Source organism: Physeter macrocephalus, chromosome 5, assembly GCF_002837175.3.
Source record: "Physeter macrocephalus isolate SW-GA chromosome 5, ASM283717v5, whole genome shotgun sequence".
Lineage (NCBI taxonomy): Eukaryota > Metazoa > Chordata > Mammalia > Artiodactyla > Physeteridae > Physeter > Physeter macrocephalus.
In genome coordinates, this window is record NC_041218.1 from 5867375 (window position 1) to 5887542 (window position 20168).

The window sequence follows — 20168 nt, forward strand, 5'->3', positions numbered from 1 at the left end:
CACACACACACACACACACACACACCCCTTCCCATCTTGCCACACACACACACACACACACACACACACACCCCTTCCCATCTTGCCAGCGCCAAACATCCCCAGTTCATAAGAGAGCCCCGAGTTAGCTGAGTCACGGCCATGCTGGTGACCGTAGCTAAAGCTCCGAGGGGGGTGTGCAGGCAGAGCACGGGCATCACCTCAGAACCGCCTAAGGGAGACGCAGACCAGGATTGTTCTGCTTTCAACTGTGTGAAAACCAGAGCTTCATCGTCCTCAATTAGGCTTTTTCTGTGTCGTGGATGTGGTTCAGTCACCGGGCATCAAAATGGGGGGGGGGGGCAGGTTCTTGCTCAGTCATTCGTCTCTATTTCCCCTATTTTATTATTCTCGAAACCTTCTGGTTCTTCCTTTCACTTGCGCCTACATTCCCACGGTCACCATTCGAGACCTGACTGACCTGACACTCGGTTTTGCATCTGGCTCCGGCGCTGTCGCGTCGTCCCGCTGCTTAAGCCCATCAGTGCTGGCCTGGCATTCTCTCCCAGACGCGGAGCCCACCTCGGGTCGTTAGCCCCCGGACTCCTCGCTCCTGTCCCCCAGCACCGTCTCGTTGCTGTGTTTCGGGAACGTGAGGAAGTCCTTTTCGTCTCCAGGCCCTTACGAGTTTATCTTCTTTTATGTGAAGTCCGTTCAGCGTGCAGAGCCTGGCTGAAATCCACCTCCTGAGGTTTTCCTTGCCTGACCTCTGACCTCTGCTCGTCCGTACTCTCCCTGCAGCCCTGCACCAAATAAGCCTTTTAGAGTATGCTCTGATATGTACGCCTTCTTGGTGGTGGTTTCTTGCCAGTTGTTGGTGGCATTTCAGTATAGGACTGTCTTAATGGTGCCAAGCGGATTTTAAGCTTCAAGAAGCTTCAGGAAGAGGCCAGGTTTTCCTACTGCAGGGCCCCCAGGAGTCCCAGTGCAACACTGCAGGAGGCAGAGTGACTTTCTTCAGCTGAGCCGCAGTGGAGGGGAGGCCCTCCGCCTCAGGCTCACAGAGCACGTTGTCCCCACAGAAGCTGAATGTGGAGGGCCTTCTCTCCAGCTGTTTAGGAAGGGAAACAGATTCAGAGTCCTGAAGTAGTTTGACCAAAAGCAGCAGCCAAGATGCAGTGATGTGAGTGCTGACGACGCCAGGTGACTCCGTGCTGTACCCACTGCCCAGCCTCCAGGCTCTCCAGACTCAACGCCCTCTCTACCTTTGTGACGACGCCCATGTGGTCCAGGCATAACCTGATCCAGCAACTTAATTAGCACATGATTTAACCAACTGCCCTTTTAAAATTAGAGATGCTAAAAATCTTACGTATCCTCGGAAAGAAGGAATGTGTGTATATGTGCGTGTGTGCGTGTGTGTGCGTGTGTGTCGGTGTATGTTTTAAAATTTAAGTGTATCAGAAATTTTCAAATTAAGTTAATGAAAAGTGTTGGTTTATGTTTCAAATTTATAAAACATTTGTCTTCAAAGAAAGGTAGAGCACTTTTTGTCTCTCATTTATATTTCTAATGTTTCTGAATTATCTTGTTTCCATCTGCTGAATTATGGGACTAAGCAGTAGTTATGAAATAGTAATTTCTTTTTTTTCCCTTATGTTGTGTGTGTTAACATTTGTAAATAAGAGTTTTTCTTATTTCTAGGTACAGATTTATGAATTAGAGGAACATAAGATTGAAACATGGAGGGGTAAGCACTGTTGAGTGTTAAAAAAACCTTTTAATATGAGGAAAAAAATGTTCTACATATGTATAAAATGTTTTAATTTCCCAGGTCTTCTTCTCTCTGCTTAATAGTTAACTACATTAAGACATTTATTTCTATATTAATTTTGATAGTATGCCATACTACTATAAATATTACCCATTCTGTTTAGTACACGTGTATAGAGAACCTATAACAAGTCTTTAGGCTAAGGCTGGGATATAGATGGGATATAGTAACTAGTGCCCGAGCCTCTGGCCCCCAGTGGAGCCACCATTCACCACTAAGTATTACCTTCCAGATCTTTGCCTTTGTATAGAAAAATGCACCAAAGGAATGCCTGAAATTAACAAAAGCAAGGATCTGTTCCTATTTAAATTCAGTCATTATTTCTTTACAAATTATGGAGACAAGTAGAACAAGTGAACCTTAAACTAGATGATTTGGATAAAATCACATGAAAATAACTTCAAGGTTGCTTTCTTTTGCTTGCAGCATTGAAATTCACCCTGTATAATCACAGTACCCTTTTCTGAAATGGAGCCATTTTTTAAATTGTAATTTCATGATTGTGAAATTGTTCTGTCTTAATGAGACCCATCCTGCTGGGTTGGTACAGAGGGGGCAAAGGACCAATCAGTAGGAATATCCTAGATAGGAGCCTGTGATGGGGATCCTTGAGGAAGAAGCCTTTGTAGGGTGTTCAGGGAGAAGCCTACATTAGAAATTGAGGGGCCAACTCAAGGAAATTTTTAAATTTAAAACTGAGATTTAGCTTTGTACTCCCATTATCTGCTTGGTATGATAAGCACCCCTTGTGACTGGCTGCGAGATCTGAACATCCGTTAGAATGCTCTAAAGAGGGCTGGGCCTCCTTTAATCCCATATGATTTAGAAGTTTCATTGAACGATATATTTGATTTATGATAGCTTTATCAAGTCAAACCAAACAAAATAAGTCAACATGGGATCCACATTTTAGCACTGCCTATTATGCAGTGAATATGTATATTTTAATGCCAAGACAGATACTTTTTGATAAATTCTATTGTATAAGTAATGTTAGACCAAGGTTTAAGTATATTTACATTTTGATATTACATGGTATTTGGTAGTAATAATCATAATAATGTCGAGATTTTCTTGAATGCCTTCTGTGTAGAAACCTCAGTAAAGCAAATTAATTACAGTTTATCTTTACAAAGATAATGTCTACACACTAGAAAGATCCCCAGATACAACAGATCAAGCTTTGGGGTGGAAAATAAAACTTAATAACATTTAGAGAACAAAGTTTGTTATAACTTTTATTTTATCTTTTAACTTGTGAAAATTAGGTTTAAAGGATTTCATAAAGTCTTCATTTGTTGGGGGTGATAGTGACTTGGTAACATTCTAGTGACCTCTGCTGGTATTGCTCTTTTATCAGATTTCTTGACTTTTCTTCTGATTTTTACAACATCTATTGTAATACTGTTTTTAAATACTTAACTTTTCCACAAAGGCAACATCCTGAAACAGTTTGGAGGTTGTTTAATAATAGCCATAACTATAAGTAACAATAGTTTTCAGTAAATTAATTCGATTTGGGTTTTTAATCCTTCTAATTATTACCTGTAAATTGAAGGGTATTTTAATTTATGTAATAATTACAAACATCAAATATGTTACTAATTACATATTTTCTTTCTATAAACACAGAGCTTTATTTACAAGAAACATTTAAGCCTTTAGTGAATATATCTCCAGATGCAAGGTAAACTTGTAAAGTTTTTCTCCTTTGAAAACATTCCATTCATTCAGATTCATCTGTTTTGTTACCATGGGTGATAGATGTTTTCTTTTTTAATCTAGATAGGGGCCAGCCTCCTTAATATTAAATTCAGTAAACTTAGAGACAGTAGGAATCACAGCCATTGTTGGTCCAAAGGACTGATAATGAACTAGGAAGATGGTCATACTGAGCAGTTTGAAAGTCCAGATCACCTGCAGCAGAAACCCACTAGGGAGCTCATTAAAGCTGCAGATTCCTGGGCTCTTCTCCCAGTCTTTGGAGGGTTTTAGCGCCCCGGAATGTGCATTAAAACAACTCCCCCAGGGGTCCCAACGTGCACTGAAGCTGAAAACAGTCTCCTTAGGCACTGGTCCAGAGGTGGTCAGAGGGTGGGGCTGCCCACAAGTGTGACCCAAGCCTTCTGGGACGGCTCGGATACATTTTCAGAAATGAAAGCATTCTTAAAACTAGTGCACTAGTGAGAAAAAGTGGAATACTGATTTTTATTATTTTATTTCCAAGTCCTAAAAAACAGCTACACCCAGCACACCTCCTCGTCGGCAGTCACAGGACAGGCTGGATCAGCCAGCCCACTGCTGGCTGAGCACGGAAGCGGCCAGTGGGCTGCGTGAAGTCAGAGCGGCCAGTGCAGGGGGCCCCGGCCACAGCGCCCTCTGTTGCCAGGGTCGTCCATTAGCTCCCCGAGGGGTTAGCTTCTGTCATTTCTCAAATAAAAGCATCAAACCTGCTATTAAAAAACTGCTCTCCTAGAGATTTTTGTAGTTCACACTTGGATTTGAGGCTTATTAACAGACTATGGAAAAATCGAAAATTTTGCTGAGCTCTCCAGTTTGAAACTTTTCTAGAACGCTGTTTTAGGTCAGTCAACCTTTTAATATTGTAATTTAAAGACACTGAAAGTACGTTTAAAGCAGGGGTGGTCCAAAGTTTTCTAATTCTTCTTTAAAGCCTCCTAACAACTGTAATGGCTTTTCCCACAGCCTCTTCGATGCTGTACACTCGTTGATCAAAAATAAAATCCACAGATTGCCAGTTATTGACCCTATCAGTGGGAATGCACTTTATATACTTACCCACAAAAGAATCCTCAAGTTCCTCCAGCTTTTTGTAAGTAGTTTTTAGTGTTTCTAAAGACATAGCTGCATCTACTTTAATTTACTTCAAGTAAATTGGCTCCTGTTACCCTCATAGAAGAAATCGTTAGTTTTGAGGTCTCCATTTCTCAACTTCAGTTTCTCAACTCACTACTATTTGAATTGTACATTCTCAAAGTTGATTCCAGTTAAAAAGTAATCACCTTTCATTGCAAGTAAAAACACTTGGAATTCTCTATTTAAGTGAGAATATTTTATCACCTAAAATGAGGAGAAGCAAAGCAGTTCGCGAGTCAGTCTGATTAAGGAACTGCTTACCCAAGATAGCTTGAGCCAGACTGCCTTATGATGCTCTACTGGTGTCATGGCTGGGGACATTCTCAGAAGTCCTGGCCCCAGGATGGTCTTATTATTTACTGCAGCAGTGATAGAAAAGCCCAAAGCAAAAAAAAAATTTTGACAACAGAATACCATGTTGGTCCAAATCAGGGCTATAGTGTCTGTAGGTTTTCTCAACTGCATCGGAAATGAGATGGCTTCATAATCATCCAAAACTCAGAACCTCTTTGGTCGGCAGTATTAAAAAGAGGCTCAGAAGGGCCAGAGTGTTCACAGGAGGGCTTTAATTTTTTCCTTTTAATTACATGCACTGAAGTTGAGGTTATAAGTAATTGGTCAACTAGAACCAGTAAGAGGCCTCATTCACGGTTCAGAAGAGATCATATTAAGAATCATTTTTTTAAAAGAATTTAGTAGACATCTACATCACGTTAGCTTTCCCGTCTTCTCCACAGCTTCAAATAAGGAAATACAGCAGCATTCTAGTGGCGCGAAGGAGGAGCCCAGGCTGCTCCGACAGCAGCGCAGGGGGTTTAAGTGACTGCGAGAGATGCCTTGTCCATCAGACCAGCCCTATATTTTAATAGTCTGTGTAAATGTAACACTCATCATGTTTAAATAAACACTAAGAAAGAATGTAGGAAGGAGGAAAGTAATTTACACAAAAGCGTGAAGTTTGGTAAAGAGGCAGTCTAGGGAAGAAGAATTAAGGAGGTGGGGACATCGTTGGTCAGACTTCCTGTCTGCCATGGCAGTAAAGATGAACGCATGCAGTCGCCTTGGCACTTGCACTTTAACGGGACCCAGGGCCCAGGACCCAGGGCGGGGCTGTACCAGGCTCTTAGCCCCTGTACCCCTTAGAATCGCCATTTTAAAACAATACTAATCATGAGAGGCGCTAAACACTGTTAAGCATAATACTGTGTCAGGCACTTCACATGATAAATCTCATCCTAGCCACCACCCTCTCAGGTAGGTATTTTTATTCATCTGATTTGGAAGCGGTAACATTCAGCACGGTTGCCTAGCTTTGCCACGGTTGCCGGTGGTGGTGGTGGAGCAGCCCTCCCTCCAACAGCTCCGTCCGTCCGCGTCCAGAGGCGGCTTAGCTCCTCGGGCTCAGGGCGCCTGGCTCACAGGGCCGACCGCGCCCGGAGGCCCAGCGCATTTCCGTGGCCGCGCTGCCGAGGAGGAGGAGGCACAGCCTGAGACAGGCCTTTGGCATCTTCTCCTCTACAGCAAGTAGAGGAGGTGGCCTCTGCCAGTACTGCCTTATATTTGGGCCAATATGGTAATTAGAATCATGCTGTTAGAATATTCAGCTAGGGATTTTCAGATGAAAATGAAGAATTTTAAATAAACTCCAGAACCTGATTTTTACTGCCTTGAGATCACGTTCCGAGAAAAAGTAGCGTTGCCCTTAGAGACATTTGACGGTCAGCCTAAGTGTGCAGATGGAACAGGGGTTTATCCTGCGTCGAGCTGGGCTGGATGACCTAATAGGCCTTTCTTTTTTTCTCTCTAAATTTCTAGGATTCTCATGATTTGAATATTGATGAACTCTTTGACTTGAACATTTTGTTTCTTCTAATTGTTCATCTTTTCCTGATAATTATAAGGTACACCAGGAGGATGGAATCAACTGTACCCTTTATAAAAGGTGGATTTTTGAAACCATAGACCTTATTTTGTTTTAGTCAAACATGATCCTAGACTTCTCTCTTCTGACTTCTCCCTCCTCCTTTAAAACAGCCCGCGAAAAGAAAAGTTAACTTTTAAATGTTCTTCTAATTCTGTTCAGTTGGCCTGTTCTTGTTCCTAGTAGACAAAAATTGGAGTCCTCCAATGGAGAATTCAGGATGTAGATAGAGGTGGGACGGTGTGGGAACTAGCTTAGCAGCTCAGACAGCCACCATCAAACGCTTTGGGTTTGGAAATGTGTGGGTTCTTAATAAACATTACTTAATAATGACAGCAGGACCATGAATTTAACATGAATAATTTAAGAAGATTCTTGGTGGCTGATGGGTCTTAATTTCCAAATAGACCTGTTGTTCCCTCCTGTCCGGTTTTCCAGTGGGTGAAGAGAAGGAGAAAATGTTACAATGTTAGTGCTTTGCAGTATTTTTACTAAGTAGTTAAATATAAGCATAAACATATCAGCTGGTTTGAACAAAAGACACAGTTCTTGTATGTAACATTTTCATGTTAATTCGGATATCCGGGTGGCTTGTTAGAAAAGACTAATTTGTTGCACATAGTTTTTCATCGAGTGTGGACATGTGAACACTGAAAAGGTCTGCCCTGGCTCTAGAGCATCTGTGCCCGTCTTCCTGTCTAGATGTCTGATATGCCAAAGCCTGCTTTCATGAAGCAGAACCTGGGTGCGCTCGGAATCGGGACCTACCACAACATCGCCTTCATACACCCAGACACTCCCATCATTAAAGCCTTGAACGTCTTCGTGGAAAGACGAGTGTCAGCCTTGCCTGTTGTGGACGAGTCAGGTCTGTGTGCTGGGCCATACCAGTTGAACAGAAACAACGGTTTATCTCCGTAGGGTTAAAACTATTGTTAAATGACCTGGCATATCAGATAAGTGGGGAAATGAAAACTTAGACCAAGGAGTACTCAGGAGAATAAGAATTTTATACTGGCTTATTTTCACATTTTCCATTAAGATATGATTTCATGTCCCTTTTAAAACAGACAAGTTTATTTTGTTTAGCAATATTTAATTCTTAGTAAATATCTAGTTAAGATTGATACTAAATGCTGTTTTTTGTTTCTAAGACATTATTCTAACATACATTTTTATTTTTAGGAAAAGTTGTAGATATTTATTCCAAATTTGATGTAATTGTAAGTATTTTTAATTTTGTTAAACCTGTCATCTAGAATGCATTTAAAGCGTATTCATTAGTCTGTTTTTTGTGACTTTTCCTATTTTAATAATTCCTAGCTTCTTTGAGGATGAGGACCTTATCAGAGAATTCCATAGACTCCCCAACAGTAATTGTACTTTTAATATTCATTGGTTTAGCAGTGTGTAACATGTTAGTAGCATTTTATTTTTTTTAACTTTTTATTTTATATTGGAATATAGCCGATTAACAATGTTGTGACAGCTTCAGATGCACAGCAAAGTGACTCGGCCATACATATACATGTATCCATTCTCCCCCAGACTCCCCTCCCATCCAGGCTGCCACATAACATTGAACAGAGTTCCCTCTGCTCTACAGTAGGTCCTTGTTGGTTATCCTTTTCAAATATAACAGTGTGTACTTGTCAATCCCCAAATCCCTAACTATCCCTTCCCTCCACCTTGCCCACCCACCCCCGTAACCGTAAGTTCATTCTCTAAGTCTGTGAGTCCGTTTCTGTTTTGAAAATACATTCATTTGTATCATTTCTTTTTAGATTCCCCATATAAGCGATATCATCCGCTATTTCTCTTTTCTCTGTCTGACTTACTTCACTCAGCATGACAATCTCTAGGTCCATCCATGTTGCTGCAATGGCATTATTTCATTCCTTTTTATGGCTGAGAAATATTCCGTTGTATGTATGTACCACATCTTCTTTATCCATTCCTCTGTCGATGGACATTTAGGTTGCTTCCATGTCTTGGCTATTGGAAACAGTGCTGCAATGAACATTGGGGTGCATGTATCCTCTTGGACCATGTTTTTCTCCAGATACATGCCCAGGAGTGGGATTGCAGGGTTGTATGGTAGCTCTATTTTTAGTTTTTTAAGGACCCTCCATACTCTTCTCCATAGTGGCTGCACCAATTTACATTCCCACCAACAGTGTAGGAGGGTTCCCTTCTCTCCACACCCTCTCCAGCATTTACTGTTTGTGGATTTTTTGATGATGGTCATTCTGACTGGTGTGAGGTGATACCTCATTGTAGTTTTGATTTGCATTTCTCTAATCATTAGCGATGCTGACCATCTTTTCATGTGCCTCTTTTCCATCTGTATGTCTTCCTTGGAAAAATGTCTGTTTGGGTCTTATGCCCATTTTTTGATTGGGTTGTTTGTTTTGATATTAAGCCACATGAGCTGTTTGTAAATTTTGGAGACTAATCCCTTGTCGGTCTCATCATTTGAAAATATTTTCTTCCAATCTGTGGGTTGTCTTTTCGTTTTATGGTTTCCTTTGCTGTGCAAAAGCTTTTGAGTTTAATTAGGTCCCATTTGTGTATTTTTGTTTTTATTTCCATTATTCTGGGAGACGGATGGGAAAAGATATTGCTGCGATTTATGTCAGAGAGTGTTCTGCCTATGTTTTCCTCTAAGAGTTTTATAGTGTCTGGTCTCACGTTTAGGTTTTTAATCCATTTTGAGCTTATTTCTGTGTATGGTGTTAAAGAATGATCTAATTTCATTTTTTTTACATGTAGCTGTCCAGTTTTCCCAGCACCATTTGTTGAAGAGACTGCCTTTCCACCACTGTGTAGTCTTGCCTCCTTTGTCATAGGTTAATAAACCGTAGGTGCATGAGTGCATTTCTGGGCTTTCTATCCTGTTCCATTGATCGACAGTTCCGTTTTGGTGCCACTACCATACCGTTTTGACGACTGCAGCTTTGTAGTATAGTCTGAAGTCAGGGAGCCTGATTTCTCCAGCTCCATTTTTCTTTCTCAAGATTGCTTTGGCTATTTGGGGTCTTTTGTGTCTCCATACAAATTTTAAGATTGTTTTGTTCCAGTTCTGTGAAAAATTCCATTGGTAATTTGATAGGGATTGCACTGAATCTGTAGACTGCCTTGGGTAGTATAGTCATTTTGACACTATTTATTCCATTCCAAGAACATGGTATATCTTTCCATCTGTTTGTGTCTTCCACAGTTTCTTTCATCAGCATCTTATAGTTTCTGGAGTACAGGTCTTTTGTCTCCTTAGGTAGGTTTATTCCTAGGTATTTTATTCTTTTTGATGCAGTGGTAAATGGTATTGTTTCTTGAATTTCTCTTTCTGACCTTTCATTGTTAGTGTATAGAAATGCAGCAGATGTCTGTGTATTAATTTTGTAGCCTGCAACTTTACCAAATTCATTGATGAGCTCTATAGTCTTCTGGTAGTGTCTTTAGAATTTTCTGTGTATACTATCATGTCATCTGCAAACAGTGACAGTTTCTTTTCCAATTTGGATTCCTTTTATTTCTTTTTCTTCTCTGCCATAGCTAGGACTTCCAAAACTGTGTTGAATAAAAGTGGTGAGAGTGGGCATCCTTGTCTTGTTCCTGAACTTAAGAGGAAATGCTTTCAGCTTTTCACCGTTGAGTATGATGCTAGCTGTAGGTTTGTCATATATGGCCTTTACTATGTTGAGGTAGGTTCCCTCTGTGCCCACTTTCTGGAGAGTTTTTATCATAAATCGGTGTTGAATTTTGTCAGAAGCTTTTTCTGAATCTATTGAGATGATCATAGATTTTTATTCTTCAATTTGTTGATATGGTGTATCACACCGATTGATTTGCGGATACTGAGAAATCCTTGATCATGGTGTATGATCCTTTTAATGTACTGTTGGATTCAAATTGCTAGTATTTTGTTGGGGATTTTTGCTTCTATGTTCATCAGTGATATTGGCCGGTAATTTTCTTTTTTAGTGGTATCTTTGTCTGGTTTCGGTATTAGGGTGATGGTGGCCTCATAGAATGAGTTTGGGAGTTTTCCTTCCTCTGCAATTTTTTGGAACAGTTTCCGAAGGACAGGTGTTAGCTCTTTTCTAAATGTTTGATAGAATTCACCTTTGAAGCCATCAGGTCCTGGACTTTCGTTTATTTGTGGTTTTTTAAATTACAGTTTCAATTTCAGTGCTTGTGATTGGTCTGTTCATATTTTCTGACTCCTCCTGGTTCAGTCCTGGGAGACTGTACCTTCCCATATTAGTAGCATTTTATAATTCTTTGTCTTTTCAGCACACGAGTCACTTAGCCGTTACTAGAGCATGTGTATATGTCAAATGGCCGTGTTTCTATACCAGAGACATTGGTTCATTCTGCGAACAGGCCTGTGCTTAGTGTGCACCTGGGTCCCTGGTCACCCATATCCCACTACTTGCTGATTGGGAACAACTGTTCTAAAGAGGACAGCAAATGTATTTAATAGCATTATGTAAAGTTCTGTTTTTTATTCCCTGGTTTAAATTTACTAGATTGATTTTGGTCCTACATCCTTCCACTCGATACTTTTCCCCCATTCATTTAAATTCATTTCCTTAGAGTTTTACATTATTTCTAAGAAAGGGAACTGAAACTTTGATAGCCCCAAACCTGCATACCGTTTTTTTTGCCTTAATATAGACCATAGCATTAAGTATTCTTTTGTAGCTGTCTCAGACCCTTTTGTTTCATCTTATTCTGCTTAACATAACAGACACCAAAAAATAGGCTTATTGGAATTTGGTTAGGTGGGACCCTGTAAGGTTAATCAGAACCTTGAGAAGCCATTCAGATCTACAGGGCTTCCTCCGTGATTACCGCCGCCGCTGCAAAGCCTTTCTAGCAAAAACCTTGTTTCCTAGCCCTGGGGACTTCTCACCCTTTGCAGGTGTTAGTCCACCTCTCAGAACACTATTCATTCAGAGAATGTAGGGTAAGAGTGGGGGGATAAATTAGGAGTTTAGGACTAACAGATACAAACTACTGTATATAAAATAAACAACAAGGCCCTACTGTATAGCACAGGGAACTATATTCAATATCTTATAATAACCTATAATGAAAAAATATATATATATATATAAATAAGTCACTTTGCTGTACACCAGCAACTAACACTACATTGTAAATCAACTATACTTCAATTAAAAAAAAAAAAAAGAACCCTATAGGGTAAGAATAGGGGAATCTTCTGTAGAACATACAGTCAGAATTTAACCGTTTTAACGGTTGCTTCATAATAAAGGTACACCTTATAAGCTTTAAATGATTATTGATAAGATGGTGAAATAACAGTACTGATGGCATGTCATAAGCTGGTACAGTGGTACTCAGTTATGATAAACATTAATGTCTTTAAAGATCAGGCTGCTTTGAACTAACTTTGGTCATTCATGTGAATTGAAATGAAGGATATAACTCACTGTTACTTTATTATAGAACCTTGCTGCTGAAAAAACGTACAACAACCTAGACATCACAGTGACCCAGGCCCTGCAGCACCGGTCACAGTATTTCGAAGGCGTAGTCAAGTGCAGTAAGCTGGAAGTACTGGAGACCATCGTGGACAGAATAGTGAGAGCTGAGGTGAAGTGGCTGCACCCGGGTCCCTCCCCACCTCCCCGTCTGCCATGAGCACTAACTAGGAAACAGTGCCCCAGGAATTCTGAGTCACAGGACCAGCCTGTGAGGCAGCCTTCCAGTCCAGTCCCGTGACACAGTCTCCCTGCTCCAGAACCTAGCAAGTTTCTTGGCACATAGTAGGTCATCTGTGAATGCTCACTGAATTGAATTTAATTTATAAGTCCTGACATAGCTGAATCAAATAAAGATACTTTCATGGTTTTAAAACATACTTAAGAAAACAGACGTCCCAAGAGCTTTAAGTTTCATTAGAGTATTGATGAATTTAAAGCTAAAAATGTGTAATGATATGGTCTTAACAAGTAAGTCAATAAAATGTATTCTGACCTTTTTAAGTTAAATGGTCTGTTCATCTCCTGACCGTGAGCACTTGTGTCCCCCTTTATGTTACTGCCTGTAAGATTTTTTAGTATACTTTGCATAACACTCTGAATAAAAGATAAGCAAGATCATGTTATAGTGTATCTAATTCAGCATACCCATTCCCAAAATAATTTCTTTCCTTTCTTGTTAGGGATAGGAATGTTACCCTCTTCATCGCTCCTTAGGACTGAAGGATGCAACTGTGTTCCTCCTAAGCCCTAATTAGGCAAAATCAATTCATAATAAGTCTGCTTTGATTTTTATTTAAAAGCAAGAATACAGTCCCCGAGGAAAAGTACCTGGTTATTTTTTAGGCTACTTGCAGCAAGCGACCTTAGCCTGCTTTCTGAAAGTTACCTGTGAAGTGGTGTGTTGGGTCAGAGCACGGAGCCCGTCTTCAGGAGCCAACGTTGCCCAAGTCCACCTGCCCTGCTCCTGTCACGTGTGTTGGAGAGTCCCGCCCTGCTCCGTCCTCAGCAGAGCTGACTCCCCGGGCTTCGGCTGCCATGGCTTTTACCCTGTTTCACTAGTCTCAACACGAAGTCTCTTTCTACTTGAATTTAACATCCATTACTAGTTTTCCAGAGGGTTCTAATTGACTTAGGAATACATCTAAGCTTTTTATTGTTCTTTTGTATATGCCTTTTGAAGGTCATAAGCAGAAATGGGTAAGACATTCCTCCCTGATTTTAAGGACAATGGACCACATCCATCTGATGGAATCCTTTATAACAATTAAAAATCATGTTAAAGGAGAATACTGTTGATATGGAAAAACAATATATTGGTAAGAGAACGGCCAGTTACTATATATAGTGTGATGCTTCGTGTTAACGTATGTGCACGTGCATAGAAAAGAGACTAGAAAGACTCGCACCACAGTATTAACACGGCTGTGTCTGTGGAGAACGCCAGCACGCCTTCGTGTTCCCAAGACCCCTGTTTGAGCACGTGCTGCTGTCAGGCAGGACAAGAAAGTGACTGGCTTGTCCTGGAGGTTCACCTGGCGAGCAGCACAAACTTTAATATGAAAATAGGTCATCGAGGGAAATGCAGGTGTAATTAAGGGTTTCTCAAGTTACCCACCTTGACTTTTTTCGTCATTAAAATAATCTTCACCATATGACTCCTTGTTGGGGGACAAAGACCAGTTTTTAGCTTCAACATATATACATATACATATATACACACACACATATATATGTGGGTGTGGGTGTGTATATATACATACACATATAGATACACATTTTTATATATATATAAAAAAATATATATTTTAAATATATATATAAAATATATATATTTTTTATATTTATATATATATATATATATATAGTATATTTTTGGTTGCACTGAGCAGCCTGTGGGATCTCAGTTCCCCAACCAGGGACTGAACCCAGGCCCCTCAGCAGTGAAAGCACAGAGCCCTAACCACTGGACCGCCAGGGAATTCCCAGCTCCAACATACTTTGTTAGGAGAAGGGTGTACGGTATCAGCGATGATTTGGTTTATTTATAAGACAAATATCACACTAGCTTTTAGAAAAGAAACATTCCTAAGTTTAGACTCAGCAACAGATGATGATATTTTTGGTGGTCGTTTCTGTCCGGCAGCACTAATTCTAAGTGAAGGGGTTTCCCCTTGACCTTCAGTAGTTCAAGAGATAGTTATTGATCATTATTAAATGTTAACAACAAAATGTGTCTAGTTTAGACTATAAAGCATTCTCTGGCCTTAGATGTAAACCAACTTATGATTAAAGTTAATAGATAACTGTGTTATCTCACAGGGTTATTGAAGAACATAAGTTTTTCTAGAGAAGCTTTTAAAAGAAATTTGCTGATTAGCATGAGAAAGATGACAAAGTGATTTCTCTTTTAACCTAAAAGCAAGCTATGATGTCAAAAGCGTCACCGGCACAGTATCATTAGAGACAAACTATAAAAATGATTTCCCCGCTCCTCCGATCTCCCTCCTGTGCCACCCATTCTGTACCAGCGGGTTTTAACTGTTCGGTGTGGAGAAGAGGCTCTCCAGGGTAACCGACTGGCATGTGGTTGCCTCAAGCCTAAATTCTAAAGCTTTTAAATCAGAGAAGCGTGATGCTCTCTCCCTCCGTTCCTGTTTTAAGGACACTTTGTTATAGTAATACCTCAGAACATTGTCCACTCACTTATAAAAGACTTTCAAGTAGGAAACAAGACGTGAATGTAATTTATTTCACTCTATTATAGCTGATCATCCTCTGACTGTTATTCTTAATATATGAACTTCATGGAGAAAAGAGAAAATATAATCTAAGAGCAGTGACCTTTTATTTAGTTTCACTGCTTATTTGGACTTCTCTCCCAGGTAAAAACAGTTATCTGATAGTTAATAGAAACCGAGATACAACTTTTAAAAATTAAAAACCGTTTAAGAGATTAGAGCCACATGAAGCAGCTACTGTGATACTTCATGTTTCAAATTGTATCTTTCATATATTAATATTTTGAAAATAGAAAACTCAGCAGGACATATCTGGCTAATTTTTCTTAAAAGTAGTCAAGCAAATCAGCATTGCATTTTAACAGAGCCAAGACCATTGCATGGCTCTGTGCACTGTTACTTTCTCTCATTTGTGGGAACTGTTCATTGTATAGCACATGAAAGACTTTTTTTCTAACGTCCATTTTAAACCTTTACTTATTTCAGCTTTCACACGCGGCCTCCTTTCCTCTTGTTTGCAGGTCCATCGGCTGGTGGTAGTAAACGAAACAGACAGTATCGTGGGTATTATTTCCCTGTCGGATATTCTGCAAGCCCTGATACTCACCCCTGCAGGTACAAATGCCAGTGTCTGACCTTTACTGTAAGTGCACAGGGAGCCGGGGCGGGGCAGCAAGCCCTCCCTCGCCCACCTGCCAGCCGCACCTTTCTGTGCAGTACTTTGTAAACCATTTTCATTTTCTCTGTGGTTTTGAAGTTCTCCTGTTCTACTTGAGCGAGAGAAAAGTTTATAGAAAGTATTCTGACTTAAGAGCATCCTGTCGACACCCAGAAGTGCTTAAGTAATCTGCCATGATCGTCATAACCTTGCCCATTAAAAAGTGAAGATCTCCTCGGTTTTGCTTCATGTTTAGGACTACTAACGGGAAATCCGGAGGGAGATTCTTTGGGATCTAAGTACTGAAACCGTCTACCCTTCAAAAAAAAAAAGAAAAGCTTACTAGTAGTGAGTATAGAAAAGTCTGACCTACGCGAACTTTTTTCCATTAATAGTGCATGGAAATTACGTTAACTGCCAAACATAGTGACTTAACTCATTTTCTGCCAGATTAACTCTAAGCAAACCCTCGGGTCACAGTCAGGGAGCCCGTGAGGCGGGGGAGGGAGGGGCCTTTGGTGTTTCTCCTGTGTCACACAGTTTAATCGTTTAATGGCTGAAGGGGTCCTAAAACCACCAGCCCTCCACTTCCCCTCCCCACCCACAGGAAGTACAGACAACCCAGCCTCAGGCCTCACAGAGCAAGGCCAAGACAGGAGACTAAACCATGTGCCCTTTGAACTCTTAGAAGTTAAACATTAAAATGTGCCTTTACTAGGGTATTGATTTTTCTTTAGTTCAGAAATCAATCAAACTGGCTAAGACTAGTTTTTACAGTTGGCCTATACTCTGAAGATAGCCACCCGAAAGGAATCCCCATCGCCAGCGAGAAACAGATTGCACTGATTAAGTGAGAAGGGCAGGGGCGTGATTCCGGGGGGGGGGAGCCGTGACTCCCCGCAGGCTGTCGGGGAGCGTCACTAGAAATGCATAGGTGGGGCCCAGCCCATGTCTGCTGACTCAGAAACTCTAGAGACGGGGCTTGCTGCAGTCATTTTCAAATTTCGGGTGTGGGAGAACCTGAAACTCATGGTAACCTCCTTTTAATCATTCCATCAGTTTTAGTACAGCGTTCGAGTTCAACATGTGTGCACACTACAGAGTGATCACCCCCCCAAGTCCAGCTGTCATCCACCACCATACAGCTGAGCCTCTCACCCACTGCACCCACACCCACCCCCTTCCCTTCTGGTAACCACTGCTGTGTTCTCCATGTTCTTCTGTCGTCTTTGTTTGTTCATCAGTTTGGGCTTGGGTTTTTTTAGATTCCACATATGAATGAAACCATATGGTATTTATCTTTCTCTGTCTTGATTTATTTCACTTAGAAATAAGTGAAAGATCCATCCATGTTGTCAAAAATGGCAGGATTTCATGTTTTTTTTATGGCTCATGATAATCTCTGTAGTCATGAAATGAGAAAAGGACTAAAAGATGTGAGACTGCTCCTAGCATTACTTGTAATAACCTCAAACTGGAAATAACCCAAATATCTTTGAGTGGAAGAACGGACAGACTGCATTCTGTTCATCAGTGGAATGCACTGACAGTGAACACACATAGCTATATCGGACGGTGATGAACCCCACAGACGAAACAGAGCAAGGAAGCAGGACCAATGCAGAGAGTGCGATTGCATTTACATACGGTTGACCCTTGAACAACATGGGTCCACTTACACGTGAATGTTTTTCAGCGGTAGATACTGCAGTGCTACACGGTCCGTGGTTGGTTGAATCCACAGACACCGAACTGCGGATACGGAGGGGCATCGTGGATACAGAGGATAAGCTGTGTGCAGCACCCCAGTGTTGTTCAGGGGTCAGCTGTGCAGCTCCTCTGTGCATGTTAAGGAAAAGGACTCATCTCCAGGCAGGCTCGTCCCCACAGGCACGTAACTTGGCACCTTCAGAGAAAGACACCCCTTTTCTAGTCGGCTGGCCCTGGGCCAAGGCACACAGCTGGCCGGGCCGAGTCAGGCCAAATGTCAACTCACTTCTGTCCCCGTGGCCAAGATTCTTTGAGCATTACCAGTTCAGAGTAAGCAATTCTCTATCCTCTCTATGCCTTGGTGTCATAAACCGTAAGAATGAGAGTGTTCGTCTGGATGAGTTTAAATTTCCACCCAAATTTGAAATTTCAAAAATTCTGAATTATTAATGCAACTCAGCATTAATGGAAATGCAAAAGGGGGAAACCTGTTCCACAGCTGCATTTGGAATGTATGTCACCACAGAAATAAGTACTGTCAAGACGGGACAGTCGAAGTCGAATTCTTTGTAGTACGGCGTGCAGAACGCTGTCCATTTAGGAAAACGCCCTGGGTTCCTAATAACTGGATACCAGTGAACGTCGGGGGCGGTGCTGTCTCGGAACAGAGGGAGCGCCTCCATCCGATCAGACGCTAGCATACTCGGGTGACCGTGTGCTGTAATAAGCATCAGACTAGAGGTCCAGCCTGGGCCCAACCCCACCGTCCCCTCGGAGCTGCGAGAGCGTGGGCCGGCTCGCTGCTCACCTGTGCAGCCTCCGTCCCTCCCTTCAGCTATAGGACGAGCAGCCTGACACAGGCCTAGTGGCCCTCCAGAGATACTCTGATTGAAACCACAGCCGTGCGTGAACGCTGTGCGCCGTCAGACCCCATACGCGGGACAAGCCCCATACCTGGACAAACACTGCTGAGTGGATGTTTATGGAATAATCAGTAAGAGATGCTTTTTGAAAGAAACCACTATTATGTGAATAAAAGGTACCAGTGGTTATTCTTTTCACCAGATAATGGACACAATTCCCCACTAAGGATACTGATTCGGTATCATAACATCTTCTCTTTTTTAAAAAGTTTTTAGCAGTAGTTCATTGTCCAACTTAATTCAGACTATCCAAACAAACCTAAGTATCCACACGTGCAACTAGTGAGTAAACAGCCTGATGGCAGTAGCTACGATTTTTTTCAGCCCCTTATTTTTATAGGTTGTTGATCTCTTTCAAAGTCGAGTGTCTTCTAGTGTCTGATGAGAAAACACAGAACCTGTTGTTATGAAAAAAATGGCAGCTCCCCCCTCCCAACCCATTTCAAAATATCCTGGCAAGGTGAGAGTAGGTTTTATGTGCAGTTACTGTAAGCATGTTTAATGCTTTTACATTTTTAAAAGTATGTACAACAGAAATACTTTGCACCTTCACTAAAACTTAAATACATATTTCTTTTAAAAACTTTTAGCAGCAGAACCCTCTTTTTTTCCAAATTAAACCTTGCATATTTAGAATTATGATATGCAGGGAATTCCCTGATGGTCCAGTGGTTAGGACTTCGCGCTTTCACTGCCGTGGCCCAAGTTCAATCTCTGGTCGGGGAACTAAGATCCCTCAAGCCTCGTGGCATGGCCAGAGGGGGAAAAAAAAAAAAAAAAAAAGAGTGCTAGAATTACGACATGCAAAATGGATTAAAAGCGTGCTGCAGTGACGGTAGGTGGGGGTGGGGAGCCTGGAGCTCACCTCATTCCCCACGTCTCCTAAGGCTCTGCAGGTGCGGGTAGGTGCCACCAGGCAGAGAACCACCACTGCGCTCATATAGGACATGCACAGCTGCAACGTATTTTTATATTGCTTTGAAACTTCCGTTTCCCATCTCCTGACAGGTGCCAAGCAGAAGGAGACAGAAACCGAATGACAGCCGTGAGTGGAGGAGCCCTTGCAGGAGACCTTGAACAAAGATGCTGGGTCACGCTTTGCCTCATGAACACTGACCGCAATAGAACAGAGTCCAATGGCTGAGAATGTGTATCAGGGTTTAGTGACGGGTGTTTTTTCCAGCGATGTTGATAACTAAGCATAAAAAAGAAAGATTTTGTGTTTGAAGATGCGAGCTTGCATTAGAAGACTGTTTTCAGACCGTTGTCCGAAAGATTTCAAATGCTGTATGTCATTAAAGTGCACTGTGTCCTGAATTTCTATTATTTTTCATTTTAAAGAATTCACTGGTATCTAACAGGTAATATGACATAAGGCGAGTGTGTGGCATATTGAGATCTAGTGCCTTATGTCAGAACAGCGATATGTCATCACTACTGCCCACCACAGCTGGAGCGCGTCCTTGTGAACTGACACTGCTGGAGCGTGAACGTCTGAACCTTTACCAGATCAGTTTGTTTTCATTAGATTTGTTGAATAGCTGTAATTTGAATATAAATAATTACTTTATAAAACTTTAATGATGGTTTTATGTGTTAGTGTTTGTCCTGAACTATAGTGTAAACAAGGCTGATTTACAACAGCTTTATTTATTTTTACTTTCATGCAATTTTTTACACATCTTTTGGTGGGTAAACTTCACCGTACCCATTAATAAACCATTGGTTGCTATTTTAAAAGGGCAAAATTCTCATTAAGTTTGATCTGGAAAGGATATGATTTCTCAAATAGCCACTGTTAGGTTTTAAAAGCTGAAGTTTCTAACAGCATTTGTGGGAACCTCTCTGTGGGGCTGCAAACAAAGTGCCGGGAAGATGTCTATTTTTTCTTGTGTTTTGACATGAAAATCATGACGTTTGTGTGATTGCTGATGCGATTGTTTTGTAAATTTTACTGTGGCATATACAGTATTGTCATATGGTTGAGGAGAAAACGCAATGTTTCCTAATGT

The 20168-nt window shown here is 41.2% G+C and overlaps 1 protein-coding gene across 7 annotated transcripts in view; it reads left to right on the plus strand.

Moving 5' to 3' along the window:
- PRKAG2 (protein kinase AMP-activated non-catalytic subunit gamma 2) overlaps positions 1–19737 on the plus strand; it is a 112259-nt gene extending 92522 nt beyond the window's left edge. For 4 of the 7 annotated variants that reach the window (XM_028489567.1, XM_028489569.2, XM_024129083.3 and 1 more), the window contains 9 exons: positions 1684–1729; positions 3446–3500; positions 4520–4646; positions 7314–7479; positions 7797–7834; positions 12090–12236; positions 15387–15480; positions 15780–15871; positions 19165–19737. In XM_028489567.1, coding sequence (XP_028345368.1) covers positions 1684–1729; positions 3446–3500; positions 4520–4646; positions 7314–7479; positions 7797–7834; positions 12090–12236; positions 15387–15480; positions 15780–15829 — 723 coding nt within the window. In that variant the 3' untranslated portion in view covers positions 15830–15871; positions 19165–19737. Of the gene's footprint in view, positions 1–1683; positions 1730–3445; positions 3501–4519; positions 4647–6505; positions 6633–7313; positions 7480–7796; positions 7835–12089; positions 12237–15386; positions 15481–15779; positions 15872–16582; positions 16715–19164 lie in introns of all 7 variants that reach the window. The other 3 variants (XR_003679682.1, XM_028489571.2, XM_028489570.1) reach the window with 3 other exon arrangements.
- Positions 19738–20168: the final 431 nt, after the last annotated feature.